Consider the following 14,837-nt stretch of genomic DNA (forward strand, 5'->3'; position numbering starts at 1 on the left):
TTTACAAAAAAATGAGCTAAGGTACACGTATGAGCAATCCAGATTAGAAATACAAATGGTCAATAAACATTTCTAAAAAGTCATTCAGATGTATTACTGATAAGAGAAATTTAAATAAGTTTTTTAGTTTACCAAATTGTCAAAAATTTTAATAAGATTTGTAATACTCAGCAGTGGTGAAGGGTTGAGGAAACACAAAGTCATATACCAATGAAGGAGGTGTACATTGGTAATATATCTGTGGGTGGTGGTGTGGGTATTACATTAGAAAATTAGAAAAGGTTTTTGAATTTTACATATTCTTTGATTTAGTTAACTTCTTGAAATAGTAGCAAAGAAAAATATCGATTTGCACAGAAATTCAGTTAGAAATGTCCACTACAGGGTTGTTTATAATTTTAAAAAATACCCTTAATTTCCATAAATTATAAGTAAATTACAAGCTTCACAAAATGAAAGTTTAATCTCAGTATAAAACTGATTAAACCAAAATAAGACAAGAATATGTAACAGCAGTGTTACTGGCTAGCGGGATTATGACAGTGTGTTCTTCTCGACTTAATGATGTTTTCCAAAATTTTGCAATGGGTAAGTCTTAGTTTTGTAATATAAAAAAATAAAATAGTATGAAAAATAAGATAGCCACCAAGCAAGTAATACTATAAAAGGTCCCCGATATACATATTTTGAAGTTATAGTGCTACTGCCTTAAAAAGCTTCCCATAGAAAGTCCTCCATTTGCAAGGTCCCTTTTTCACCAAAATAAGTATTTTACACTTACCTCTCCATCATCATTTTCCTTATCTTTTGTTTAGTGAAATCAGTTTCTAGCTGGCTGATTGTCGTTCATGACCCCTAACCAATCCCTAAGCTTAAAATTTGTCCTTTTTTGTTCCATGTAACATGTGACAAACCACCATCCAGTAAAAAGCCAATTAAAAGAGGAAAATTCTCCTTGTTGCCCTGGAAAAACAGTAAGCAGGCTTCATTCTTGTTTAGACACTCTACTTAGAATTGAAAGATGAGGTTAGGGATGGAGAAAGTTGTATCTCAAAGCCTCTTCCTAGCATCATGTCCTTTTCTCCACCTTCAAGAATACTGTAAAATGATGGACAAAACTGCCTATGGGGGGGATGGAATGCACAAGAAGTGAAAAAAAAATATTCCTACAGAGTTAGAATGAAAAGATATCTCTATTCGTCACCCCAACCAAAACATTTCTTCAAATCTAACGTTATCAAATGGTACCACACTTGGGGCACTGGGAAGGGGATCCCTACCCGCAACGATCACTTTCATGTCTTTTACATCTATCTCATTTGTTTTACAAAATAAACTTGAGGTAGCTGGACTACCACCAGCTTTACTTTATAGATGAAGAAACTAAACTTTTGAAATTATGTGACAGAATCACAGAAGCAGTGACTCTGAGGCAATTCCTGATAGCAAATTCTCCCTGAACAGCGCTGCCTCTCCTGTTCAAACTTAAGCAACAGCATCTTCATCCACCTAAGAAACAGCAGCAACATATCTGTGAGTAAAACTTTGTTCACAGCTTTAAATTTTAGCAGTTTCTGGGGGAGAATAATTATGAGTATCTTCACTGATAAACGAGAATAAAGAGGGGTCTGATAAAATTTTTTCAGAGACGGTTTACAAGGAAAGAGGATATCACCTGATTTCTTAAGAAATGTTAAATGATTGAAGGTGGTACAGTTGGTTGATCATTCGTTATCTCTAAAAATACTTCCTTTACTTGTCCTCTGGGACACCACACTCATGACCTCACTGGCCACTTTTCAATCTGTGATGGCTCTTTCTCTTTTGCTAAGCTCTCACTATTGGAGAGTATCAGGTAAAATTCTTGGACCTCTTCTTAACCTAATCAACATACTCTCAACCCAAGCAATGTCTTCCAGTTCTATGGCTTTAATTATGGTCTACTGGTGATGCTGAAAATTTAAATATCTTCAGTTCCAACCTCTCCTCTGAATTCTAGACTTGAATATTCAACTGCCTACTAGATACCACCACTTGGATGTTTAATAGATATTTCAAACCTAACATATCCAAAACTTCATTTTTTAAAACTAGAACCTGGTAACTTTCACCACTGCTCAAGTGAATCTCCACCACTACCACTCTAGTCTAAACTATTAACATATCTCAGTTGAGATTATTCCCATTGTCTCTTCACTCATCTCCTGTTCCCATTCTTTTCCTCTCAAGTTCTATCATCCACAAAACAGCCAGAACCACACTTTAAAAATATAACCCAATTCTTTTGTCACTCCCCTGCTCAGAACATTCCAATGAACTTCCAAGGCACTTTAAATAAAATCAATCAATACAACCTCTATCCAACATCATTTCTTCCTAATCTTCCTTCCTCTTGTTCACCTCAAGTGAGTGGCCTCTTTGTTCCCTGAATACACTCATCCCATTACTGTCTCAGGACCAGTGTGCTCTCTAACCAGATACCTACATGGTGTGCTTCCTTATCTAATGTTAAGTCTCTGCTAAATGTCACCTTCTCAAAGAGCAGAATACCCTAAACAGTCACTAAAATAGTGGCCCTCCAGATGCAGAATATTGTACAAAGAGGCTATCTTTTGAGTAAAAGAGGGTAGGTAGGTTAAGAATATATACTGTTTTGCTTAAATTGCAAAAAAAAAAAAAAAAACCACTGGAAGGATACATAAGAAATAATAAAAAGTTACCTTTTGGATTTGAGAAAGTGGTAAATCAGCAGAACAGGGAGATGAGTGGGAGGACTGCTCACAATATTTATTTTTAAGATATTGTTTGATTTTTTGAACCATTTGAATGACTACTTAAAAATAAACTGAAAAATCACAGTCCATCACTCTCTACCCCTTTACTTTGATTTATTTTTCATCACAGCACCTAAGCTTACTTGACTTTACAGCATATAATTATATAATTATCCATATCCCCACCAGGCTGTAAGCTTCAACCAACTCCTTTAGTACTACAGGATACAATGGTTTTCTCCTTAATTGAAAACAAACAAACAAACAAAAATATTCAAATTGTTTTTATTATCTTTTATTATCTTTTTCCTCCAGCATATTTTATTTATGTAACATTTATCCTATTTATAAATTTGCACAGCTTTGTTACTGGCTATATCTAGTACATACACAGGATGAAGACATAAGAGAGGTTGCTTGTTAAATTGTAAATGTCAAAAAGCCAGGAAGGGAAGCCAGCCCCTTAGAGGACAGAATCATGATTCAAGAAGACCTCAAGTTTTAACTACATTCAAGTAGATGCTATTTTAAAAGGTTAGAGGTAATTATTGCTTCAAAAACGTCATCTACATGTACATACAGAATAGGAAAGATCTTAACATAAAAAGATTCAGGTTTATGTTGACTATATCAGTGATTTCCAGACAAAGTTTTCAAAAAGCAAAGGGGGAAACACGGTAACTTTTCATTGTTTATTTTTAAACACTAACAAAACAAAACAAAAACGGAAGACAAATATCAAAAAAAACTTACCACCTACTAACACTACCATTTCATAAAGAAAGGTCATTTTAACACTAGAAAAACAGATACACACAAAGTAAAAAAATAATCTGTTGAACTGGACAAATATAACTTGAAAAGCCACATAATGTTTCTCTCTCTCTTCTTTTTGCTTAGAAGTGGCAAAGCTATTATTGGTGTTAGAGTTAACACAATTTTAGACTGTAAACACAACTGTATGGCTTGAGTTAAGGAAAGGAATAATTGTACTACACTGCATTCAGACCACAAGTGCAGAACTAAATCTGGAAACTGGATCAGAACATAAAGACTAGCACTGACAAGACTGACTGAATCTAGTGAGAGAGACGAGAAAAGGAAGGAAACAGTATCATATGAAGTTGTAGGGATTGTAATATTTAATTCATAAGAGGGAAAACTTAGCAGAGGCTCAATATATTGAGAAAAACCTTACTGTATCTTAAAGACAGAACTGCAACCAATGGAAAAAGTTACATGGAAAGCAGACACTAGCTCAATTTAAGAAAGATCTTTCTAGTACACTTTTTCAAAGCTAAATGCGCCATCCTATGTCCATTTTGTTCATGGAAGTGTTATTCATGGAGATGCTGGACTCAATAAGATCTCAGGGATATTATTAGAGAGTGGCACAGTGTATGTGATGACTTTCAAAGTCTCCTCTAACTCTAAGATTTTGTGAATAGGAGGGAATAAATGTTGCCTTTTTAATTTACTGAAAATAAATGAGTGGAAAGAATTTTGGCTTTAGTCAGAAAGACTAAACATGTGACACAGAGGCATTATTCACAAACTCTGGACCTCAAATATCCTCAACTTAAAATGTGTAAAGTAATACCTTACTTACAAGACTACTGCATGAATTACACACACACACACACACACACACACACACACAAAACGTCTGGCACTTAGTAGGTGCTCAATACATGGTAGGTATTATTCACTTATTCAATAATTATCATGTCCCAAAGGGTAATATTTTCTAGATTATTTATTAGCCACTGATACACTTAAACAATGACATTCTCTGCTGTGTCTCGTTTTTTGTTTTACAATTAAACAATACATGCTTGACATTTGTCTTTATTTCTATGCTTCATAAAATCCCTACTGGATGTAAGTAATTTTTATAAGGTTTTCTTTAAGCTTGCTTTTGTTGATTTCCTCTTTTTGTTTGACACAAAACTGGGCTTTACTTTCAGTACTTGTCAGCTATGTCATTCATTTTGGAATATATATATATATATATACACATATATATATACACACACACATGCCTAAATATATATAAATAAATATATATAAATATACATATAAAAATGCAACAATATATTTATATTTCAACTAAACTGGACTATATATACATACTCAACCTACTATCAGATAGATGTTTTCTTATTGCTTAATATAGCCCACACTGGCTAAATCATTGCTGAGCACTTCCCTCAGAAATATTTGAGTAAATAAAGATCTATTTCACTAAGGGTAATTGATTTTTAGAAATCTTGGTTATTAACAAAAGTTTATGAAATAAAGAGTGTCAGAGGTTTCTCCCCTCATAAGAGGAAACCCATTTCTTACTGAAATACATCAACACTTAATGCTCCAGCCAATATTATTTACCTACCAAGGATTTTTCAGATGGTATGTAATTTCTTTTTTGTTTTACTCCCAGAATAATTCACAACTGTACAGATATTTTAGTTAGCAATTTAATATCATGCTGTCTGTTAGATATTTATTACAAGACTGCACTGCTTAACCCTACAATGTTCATGATAAAGAAGAAAAATCATTACACATTAATTAAAACAGAAAAGTTACTTTTCAGGAATAGAATTTTCACTAAAAAACATGTCAACAAGTTTAAACTACACAGTACTTAGTACTAGATAAGTGATACCTGATTATAGTCAGATGCAACAAAACTAGTTGTTTTTTTAGTGATAAAACAAGAAACTGATACTTAAACAAAACAAATCCCTAAGCACAGAATTTTTAAATCACCTTGATACTTATATTAGTAGGCATAATATACCATAATTTTATAGTGTAAACTTCACTATTCTAAGTTGGAAAACACACAGATGGTTAATTCCCTAAAAAGTAATTTTAGAACCCCACAAAATTTAACAGTAAAACACATTTCAAATTTGATTTAATCTAATTCCACATGGTGAATTTAATTACAGATTAATTTTTAAGTTGAAATTTAAGAGATATACTAATTCTTTTTAAAGTCTATTTAAATGCAATACAGAATTAAATAAGATACAATCCAAAAAAGCAAAATCAACTCAATAAAAAAGCATAAATTTAACTTTAATAAAAAGTTCAACATGAATTTCTTCCTCAAAAACTAAATTCTTATTTAAGTTGAAAATAATAAAATTCATTAATTGAATAAAAATGAACTTCACAGATTCTTTTTATGTGGTGATTTTATTTTTAACAGAGTTTATAGAGTTGATCATACTATAAAATACTAACGAATACCAAAAAAACCAAAAACCAAAAAACAAAATATGGTTACTAATAAGAAGTAGGGGAAAAATTCCAACAGTTTCTGTTTTTATGAAAAGGTCATGTTAAGGCTTCTTTTCCTGTATCAGTAAGTTAATTTATGAAACTGAAGTTCCACTTCATTAGAATTATTATTTTTACATTAAAAGAAAAGACTAGATTAACACAAGTGAGGTTATCAATGAGCTTGATTGTCACAGACAACTCAAAAAGCGTGTAGGGAAGCTTTCCATAAACTCTCACAGGGTAGGGGTGTTGGGGACACAGTTGAAAGAGCACACTGAGGAAGAGACCCTGGTTTTACTTGACTCTACCGTTCATTATCAGTTTGGCTTGGACGAACAAGTCAGTTAACTTTCCAAGTTTTAATGTCTTCCTCTGTCTCTGTCAAGTTCATTTAGACTCTTCAGTTTAAAACACCAAAATTCTACAATATCTACAAAGTTAGGAAAAAGTAAAAGCAGAATTGGTTTTACTTCTTAAAAAATAATGGGCGAAAGATACAACACGGTTTTGTAACTTGCAATGTAAATTTCCAGAGCTGAATTCCTAAATAGTTGCAGCACCCTGCTATGGATGTGTCAGTGAAGATGGAGATACTGTATTCATAATGTAACTCTCCCCTCTCACATTATCCCTTCACCTGCTCCTCCCCATCCTGCTTCAATCTCTCTACTGCTTGTTTTAACGCCAGCAAACAGTTGTAAGCATTGTACGTTTAATAACCCAATCATTTTAAAAGATGCATTTTTCCATGAAATTAATCACCTGCTTCACTACATTTCTCCCAAGTGGATGAATTTTCATTAAGAGAATAAAAGCATGAATTAAAAAATCAGAAACAGAAATAGACCGGACCCATTTTTGTTTCCAATGCTTAAAAAACAAAATGGAAAGATGTATCCTAATCTATTCCCTTAGGAACGTAAATGCCTTACCCACCCAATGAAAAAACAATTTCCTTGGTTCATTTTTCTGCTACACAGCAGCTTTGTCGTCAGGCCCTTTCTAGTCCATTCTTCATCGTCATCTAGTAATTTTATATTGATCATCTTGGCAATGCTTGGACAGGCTCTGTCCTTGTCTTCCAGGAGCTTACATTGTCCAAATAAATAAATAAAACTCCGCTAAACACTAAAAACCAAAGATTCCGTGCTTTAGGATACAAATGCCACATCTTCCCGCCCTGTGTTCGGCAGCTGCTAATTCTTCTTTCCCTTGTATAAAATGACGGGACCCATACGAAAGGCCACATTTGAATCTCAGGACAATGAAGTCGACAGGAAGCCACTCTCCTCCCCCGGTTTACTACGGAGCCACAGCCAGCGCGGGTGCAGTCGCCTGGCGGGGTGCATGACACCGCGTCTTCCACGCCCTCCCACCGCGCGTCCGAAAAGCTTCTCGCCGGATCTCCCCAAGACGCCCCACACCCCAAAACCAGACATAGAAAAAAGATCGACACCGTGAGCTGCCCCGATCGGGAAAAATCCCTTCTCCAGCGGCAACGCAGCCATTCCCTCCACTGCTTGGCCCGCACCCCTGCAAACTGCTCGGGCAGACAGGGCTGCACAAAGCCTGGAGAGCCGAAGACGACTCAATACGTGGACACAAGCAGAGGAAGCCGGGCCGCAGGACAGGGGGACGCGAGGCGGGGGGAGGGGCGGTCCCACCGAGTCCCAGGTCCGGGGCGGGGGCGGCGCGAGGAGCCTCCGGGAAGGGGCCTGGCCGCCCGGCCCGTACCCCCGCCCGCCGCGGGCCGCGCCCGAGCCTCTGCTGCAAACCGGAGGAGCAAGATGTGGAAAGGCGACGGCAACGGAGCGCATCACTTACCCCTCACTGCTGAGAGGGACCGGACGGGGGGGCGGGGCGCGCCGCGTCCTGTGAGTCTCTCGCAAGCGTCCTTCCCCACCCCGTCGCCGCCGCGGTCGAGCTCCCGGCCCCTCGGCGCCGCTGGGCAATAACGTTATTCCACACACGCTCCGCACATAGCGGTAACGGCAAGGAGCGGCCGCCCAGTGCGCAAGCGCCTGGGGAGAGGGCGAGGAGCCCGGCCCTACCCCAGCTCCGGCCCAGTCCCGGCGAACTCCTACTGCGCAGGCGCCGAGCACAGACAATGAAAAGGGATTGTACGGGGGTCTCACCCACAGGCCGCTCCAGCTGCCGACTGCGCAGGCGTACACCAAAGACCAGCTTCAACAATGAAGAGGACCCGGGCTTTAGCAGGGACCGCAACCCGCAAGGACTACAGTTCCCAGCGGGCAGTGCGCCAACTCCAAGCTGAGGTGGGGTCGCTGGGCTGCTAAGATTTGTAGCGTCAGCCCACCAGGGACATTCAGAGCTTCGTTTTCTTGAGAATGTATTTGGCTTTGTTGGCAAATGTCGCAGCTGAAGGGTGTAGAGCTTGTTATTTGCGTTCTTGAGAACCCTCAAGGATCAATTGCATACTAGCGAATTTAGAAGAGTTCAGGTTAGCAGCTGCCTAACCTTGACCGTGAGCCCTTTCTGTCAGTTGGGTGGTCCAAACAGCAGGATGGTTGAAGGCAAGACTAAGCCAGGCTGGGCTCCAGAAACGGGCGGAGCCTCCAAGCAGTCTCTTGGCAACCGGATCTGGCCACCAAACCGCCAAACCTTGAGCTTGGAGCGCGTTGCCCCCTGGGAATTGTAGTGTCGTTGGGAGGAGTCTTAGGAACTTCGAGACTGCAGGCCGGAGACTTGGGACTACAACTCCCGATGTCCACCACGAGGGCCCGTGGGTGGGAAGAGGCCTGGAGAGCTGCGTCGCGGAGTCCTTGCTCCCCAGTGACAGCAGCGGCAGGAAGCAGGACAGCGCCTGACGGGCGCGGAGGCCTCTTGTTCTTGAAGGGGAGAACACTGGACACTTCCCCACGCAGCTCCCATCCCTGGGCCCCGAGTCTGTGCATGGCGAAGTCCCCGGAGAACTCTACCCTGGAGGAGATTCTGGGGCAGTATCAACGGAGTCTCCGGGGTGAGTTGCTCCGAACCTCTGTGCCCTAGTCCCTTGATACTAGGGCCTAGTGGGCGGGAGCTGACTAGGTGCGTTTCCTAACACCTAGGTTCGGCCCCAGCCAGAATGCAGAGGAAGATGGATGTTGCTGTTATCTTTGAGGAAAGATTAAATAGTTGTGTTTGTTTTTCCGGTTAAGCAGCGTTGTTTCTCTTGATTCCCATATTTACCTGAACCAACTCGCTGATCTTCTCTTGGGCATCTTTTTCACCCAACGCCAGCCGAAACTCTTGGAGGGCTCTACGCTAGTGTTGCCCAGTTCCTATAGTTCGCTCTTTAATCCAGTAAATTCCTGATGCACTCTCTTTACACATTCAGATTATGGTGTAGAGTGGATTGGATGTGATTTATCGGACCGGGGGGGGGGGGGGGAACACTAATAATTATTTTAATCACAATAGCTTCTATTTAGTGGTCTAGGCTATTAACAGACATTAAATCATTTAAAATTTACAACAACCTTGTGAATATCTCTCTTCTACACATGGGGAATAGAGGTGCAAAGAGGTTAATTTAGGCCACAGTCCACACAGCTGATTAGTGGTAGAGCCAGATATTAAGTTCAGTCATGCCTGTCTGCCTTAAAAGCATGTATTTTTCTTTGTTAATCGTGTCACAATTACTGAAATGTTATTTAGTTAACTCAAATTTTCTTACTATAGTACCCTGTGAGTGAGTATCTATGGAAGTAATGTAGATAGTTCTGTCGTCTTGAATACCATATATAACATCTAGAAACCTCAGTTCTGTTATTTTAATAATAGAACTTATGGTATTGTCTACAGAGTTCTTGTGAGGAGCAAATGAAATAATCCACATAAAGCAATGATTCTCAAAAAAAATTTTAAACTGTTACCCATAAGTAAGAAATACATTTTATATGGGACATATATATAAAGACTAAAATAAAAGTTTCATTAAAGAATATTTATTCTATTAGTGTAGTTCACTCTATTTTCTGTTCTTTTGCATTTTCTTAACCCTCTAGATCATGACCAACAGCTTAAAAAAATACTGCAAGCATTTAAAACACTGACTCATCTATTAATTCAGTGTGTACTATGTGTTAAGCATAACAGACGCTTGAGATACTATAAGAAATTAAACAAAAAATTGCTGACCCCACAGAGCCTCTGGATTAGTGAGGGCGAAAGACAATACACAAATAATTACAGATTACTATGGTAGAAAAGAAGTAAAAATTAGTGCTTGAGATGTAAGCACTCATTAAATGTTAGTTGCTATTCATAATTGGTACTTATAGCAAAGTGAAGATTTTTGAGAAGATTAGCACGTGTATCTTCTAGTGACTCTAAACGTAAGAGTTATTATTTCCATCTGTCAATAGTGTTACAAATGTCAACATTCTCAGTATTCAAACTGCAAGCGTAAAATAACTGGTCTTGAGGAATACCTTCATCAACTACTGATGTTTCAAGAGCTGTTAGATACAGAAATAACCACTTATAACTTTCCCTTTAAAAACAAGAAAAATACTGTGGACACTGATAATATGAGTGATGTTTAATTTTTGAGGCTGGTAAAGAAAATTTTGTTTTCCATTATAAGTGTAACGCTTCTCTTCCTTTACCGTTAATTTGAACCTTTATTTAAGCATTAGAGGCAATTTAATATTAGACATTTTGATGCAGTAGTTAATTTCAAACTGGTGTTATAGTACTATATTTAATGCTCATGATACTGCTTTACATAATTACATGAAACATTCTTATTTAAAGATAACACATTTCAAAGTAAGTTTAAAAATTTAGTATTGTTTTTATTGTTTTATAACAATATAAAATAGTGAAAGCTCTTCTAATCAAGAGCAAACAAAGCAAAGAAAAAATTTAAAGTTTGATTTTTTAAAAAATTTAATGATAGTTTTAACAATGAATCAAGAAATGAAACGAAATTTTTCATGAGTTTTCAGGACTTATTTTATTATTTATTTGGTAGGGTTTTAATTTTTATGTTTGTGTTGTTTATATAACAGCTTATGGAAGGAAGCAAAACAGAACTAATACTGAAGTGAAGCACAATCACAAGTTCTTCAATTCACATATATAAATTATCACTTTTAAATAGAGTAATTCTCTTTAAAGTCAAAATTTGTGTTCTGAATAAATACAGTATGGCAGCATCATTATATATGTGAAACTTCATTATTTTAAGTGTTTGTATCTAATAACTTGAGAATGGTGTTACTATACAATCAGCTAAAATGCAATTTAAAGTTCTTCTGTCTTGTTTTGGTTTGGTTTTGTCTGCCATTACATCCCCAAAATGTCTCATCTAGTTCATGCTTAAAGAAAAGGTGTAAGTACTCTTGGTGTTTCTTCTCAAGTTATTCCTCTGGTTTCTAAATAACTGCATATGTAATCATCACTCATCCTTTCATTTGTATTCAACCAGGAAGTAGTCATATAAAAATGCAAAATGCTTTCACAATTTTCCATGATAATCCCTCATTTTTAATAGCTTTTCCGCATTTCTTTACTTCAAATATAATTTTTGGTACTAGTATAGTATATGAAGAACTTGAAGTTCTGATGTGAAAAGCATAGTCAATATTGCTTTCTTGCTTTTAAAATGAGTGGAATCCTTGCCTCTCCTTGACTTTGATGATCCCAGAGCAGCCAGGGAAATAGAGAGCACGTCTGCAGAGTCCACACTCACCTGTCATCCCCTCCCTGAGGAACTAGAAGTGGAACTATATTCATAGAAAGTGAGAGGTTGATTATGGGAAGAAAATATAAAATTTCAGGGGTGATCCTTTTCTTTGCAAGTTGACCTGGTTTGATGAAACTGAAGATAAGGCCGATGTTCTACATTTCACTTGGGTACAACTGGCACATCTTTCCAGGTCCTACAAAGTGCTTTGTTGTTGTTTTTCATTCCAGAGAAGGGCTCAAATCTGTAGAAAGTCAATGTCACTCTTACCAGTCAATAATTTGGTCACTGAATTAGCCAGCAGTGATGTCATCCAGGCCTTTGGCAAACTCAAGAAAACATGTGTGTAACTTAAGTAAAAGTTCTTTTTCTCAGTTTTACTCATCAAACTTGAATTTCTTTTTCTTTTTCTTTTTCTTTTTCTTTTTCTTTTCTTAAATGTTTTCTAAATATTTTTATATTCTTTGCCATGTGTAGTATACATTTATTCATACACACACACTCACACATACTCTCCATAGCTAATATTTGCTTGTTTGCTTTACTATCGGCCTCATTAAGGCCAACACAGGCGACAGTGTAATAAAGACTCTGGAAGCATTCATCATGAAATTATTTTGGCATTTCAGTGCAGACTGAGACATCTCTCTTTTCTGAAAATTAAAGAAATGGAATGATTTGTCTATTAATAAATAAGGATTGGTAATGCAAAATTTCTAAACATTTGAGTTTATTTTTTGCTGATAAAATTTAAATTGCTTATGTCTATTTTTTGTTTTATAGACTCATATGACTTTTCATAGTAGTTTTAACTTTTACAACCATTTCTTTTATCAGAATAACAAAAAGCCAGTAGAATTCAATTTTTCCTTCCCTACAACTAATGAAGTAAAATAGACAAAAGACAGGACTTAGCAGCCAGAAAATGATGTTTTATAAGTAAATAGTCATCTGTAATAATGTAGAACCAAAACAATGGTTCAGTGTCAAGAGACTGTAAGGGCATTTTAACATATTGGGTATGTTTGGACAGAAAAAAGAGATAAAGGTGTCCTCAAGTATTGAGATACTGAAAATAATTATATTATCTCCTGGGATGTTTAAAAGACTTAAGCTCTGATCATTTCACCAGTTTCTGCTAAGGTTTTCCACCTTTTTACTTAGTGATAATCCTCTGGGGGTCAAAAGCTAGGAAAGGTAGCTTGACAAGCACTTAATGTACTTGATTACAGGGGGCTTCAGCCAAGCCCACTGGAAAATTTATTTAAAGGCATGGTCAACGAATGTAGTTCTGAAATATGGCCTTAGAGTATAACCATTTCTTCATATATTAGGCCTGGAAACAAAATGAAACTAAATATAAATTCCAAGTTCTTGATCACAATGGCTATAATGTCTTGTCCTCACACCTGGATCAGAAACAGCTCATCATGGCAGTGATGGCCATGGGTTGTGCACTGCGCACCACCACTGCTGTGGCAGAACAGCTCACTGTCCTGCCCACTTTTCATCAAGAGGTGGCTGTAGTTACAGTGTAGTAATTTGGGAAGTCTTTTCTCGAGACTGAACGCTGGCTATCTTGTTTTATTAATCTAAACCAGCAGTTCTCAACCAGGGTGATTTTTTTTTCTACCCAGGGGACATTTAGTGATGTCTAGAAACGTTTTTGGTTGTCACAACTGGCAGAGGGATGTCTACTGGCAGCCAGTGGGTAGAGGCCAGGGATGCTGCTGTCATACCCAACATATCCCCTTACAACCAAGAATTGTTAGGTCCAAGTGTCAATAGTGCTAAGGTTGAGAACCGTGATTCAGAAGTAGCAAGGCTTTGCTCATAGCATTTACTCTACGAGAATCATACCTGAGAGGAATTACAATTAAGGATGCATACTGTATTGGCTGGTGATTTTACTTAGGTTCTGTCAGTCTAGCTAGGATCACTTTTTAGTAGTGGAAAGTGACAGGTGCGTAAGTCCTCGCTGTTGATGCCAAAAAAAAAGAAAAAAATACCAGGTATATCCCTCATAATGCATATAGCCAGTCTCCTTGATTTGCCAATGTATATACATCATTAATGATCTTGCAGACATTGCTTTCTTAAGATGTTTACACTCTTGTTCAGATTATCTTTCGCTCCTGGCGCCAACCACTTTAGCTTATTTTTCAGCTCTTAGAGTCTTATGATAGTATTTCCCTTGAAATTGTGTACTTACTGTATACTCTGTTTAATCTGTTGTAATTACCATCTCCAAAGCTGGTTTTGTCTGGTCCTGGATTATGCTGTTTTCATCTTGGTCGCACTACCTGTCAGTCCCCTAGTAAACAGTGGCAACAGTCTTCTGAACTAGCTGAGGCCCAGTCAAGTGTGAAGAGACACATGTAGCTCTCCTCTTGCTATGATTTCGTTCTGCTCGTCCGCCCTGGTCTCGGCTTGTTTTGAAAACTGCGCACATCTTGTGCTCAGTCTAGGGAGGTATGGTTCATTGCATGTTTCCTCAGAGACAGCTGTGCACTTCATAGGGTGTGGTTCTGCCTCCCTGTTCTCAGGATAATTCTTGTTCGCATCTCCCAGTACAGATGGAGAATGTAGACATTAATAATTCACAGTACATATATAAGTGATGAACCTTCCTAGACAGGGATGTATTTGCCTTTTGTTCAAAAACATCTTGATGAAGAGGCTCAATGTTGAGCTAGGAATTAGAAAGTAGGGCAACTGGATTACAAAGATGAATAAAACAGACTTAAATTTGTAGGCAGTCATCAGCTTAATAACCTTTTCCATGCTTCTTGTACTGGTTGGTATTTAGATAGTGGGCTGGCAGAAAGATTATTAATTCATGCAATTCTGTAGGACTCAGAGGTTATATTGTGTTTGTGGTCATGATTAAGTTTATTTAGCCCTGGGTGCTGGGGAGAAGAAACCAGGATGCATGTGGAGTACCCTTACTGTGCTCTCAGGAATGAAGAGGAAATGAGTATGCTTTTCATCTCTTAATTATAAACAGATAAAGCTGTGCCCATTAGCAGTAGAATAGGAAACAATAACTGGAACATCTTGTCTAATGTGGTTTCCTT

The 14,837-nt window shown here is 37.7% G+C and overlaps 2 protein-coding genes across 19 annotated transcripts in view; one reads left to right on the forward strand and one right to left on the reverse strand.

The window, feature by feature from the left end:
• The window catches only part of CEP170 (centrosomal protein 170), a 100,734-nt gene extending 92,172 nt beyond the window's left edge, over window positions 1-8,562 (reverse strand). For 9 of the 10 annotated variants that reach the window (XM_064477224.1, XM_064477223.1, XM_064477221.1 and 6 more), the window contains exon 1: window positions 7,893-8,034. The gene's annotated coding sequence lies outside the window, so the exon portion shown is untranslated. Of the gene's footprint in view, window positions 1-7,892; window positions 8,035-8,203 lie in introns of those variants that run through there. The other variant, XM_064477216.1, reaches the window with a different exon arrangement.
• A 116-nt stretch (window positions 8,563-8,678) lies between these two features.
• Window positions 8,679-14,837, forward strand: part of SDCCAG8 (SHH signaling and ciliogenesis regulator SDCCAG8) — a 185,448-nt gene continuing 179,289 nt past the window's right edge. For 8 of the 9 annotated variants that reach the window (XM_031438535.2, XM_031438538.2, XM_064477226.1 and 5 more), the window contains exon 1: window positions 8,679-9,048. In XM_031438535.2, the coding sequence (XP_031294395.1) occupies window positions 8,793-9,048 (256 nt within the window). In that variant the 5' untranslated portion in view covers window positions 8,679-8,792. The remainder of the gene's footprint in view (window positions 9,049-14,837) is intronic. The other variant, XM_064477231.1, reaches the window with a different exon arrangement.

The sequence above is a fragment of the Camelus dromedarius genome, chromosome 21 (assembly GCF_036321535.1).
Source record: "Camelus dromedarius isolate mCamDro1 chromosome 21, mCamDro1.pat, whole genome shotgun sequence".
Classification (NCBI taxonomy): domain Eukaryota; kingdom Metazoa; phylum Chordata; class Mammalia; order Artiodactyla; family Camelidae; genus Camelus; species Camelus dromedarius.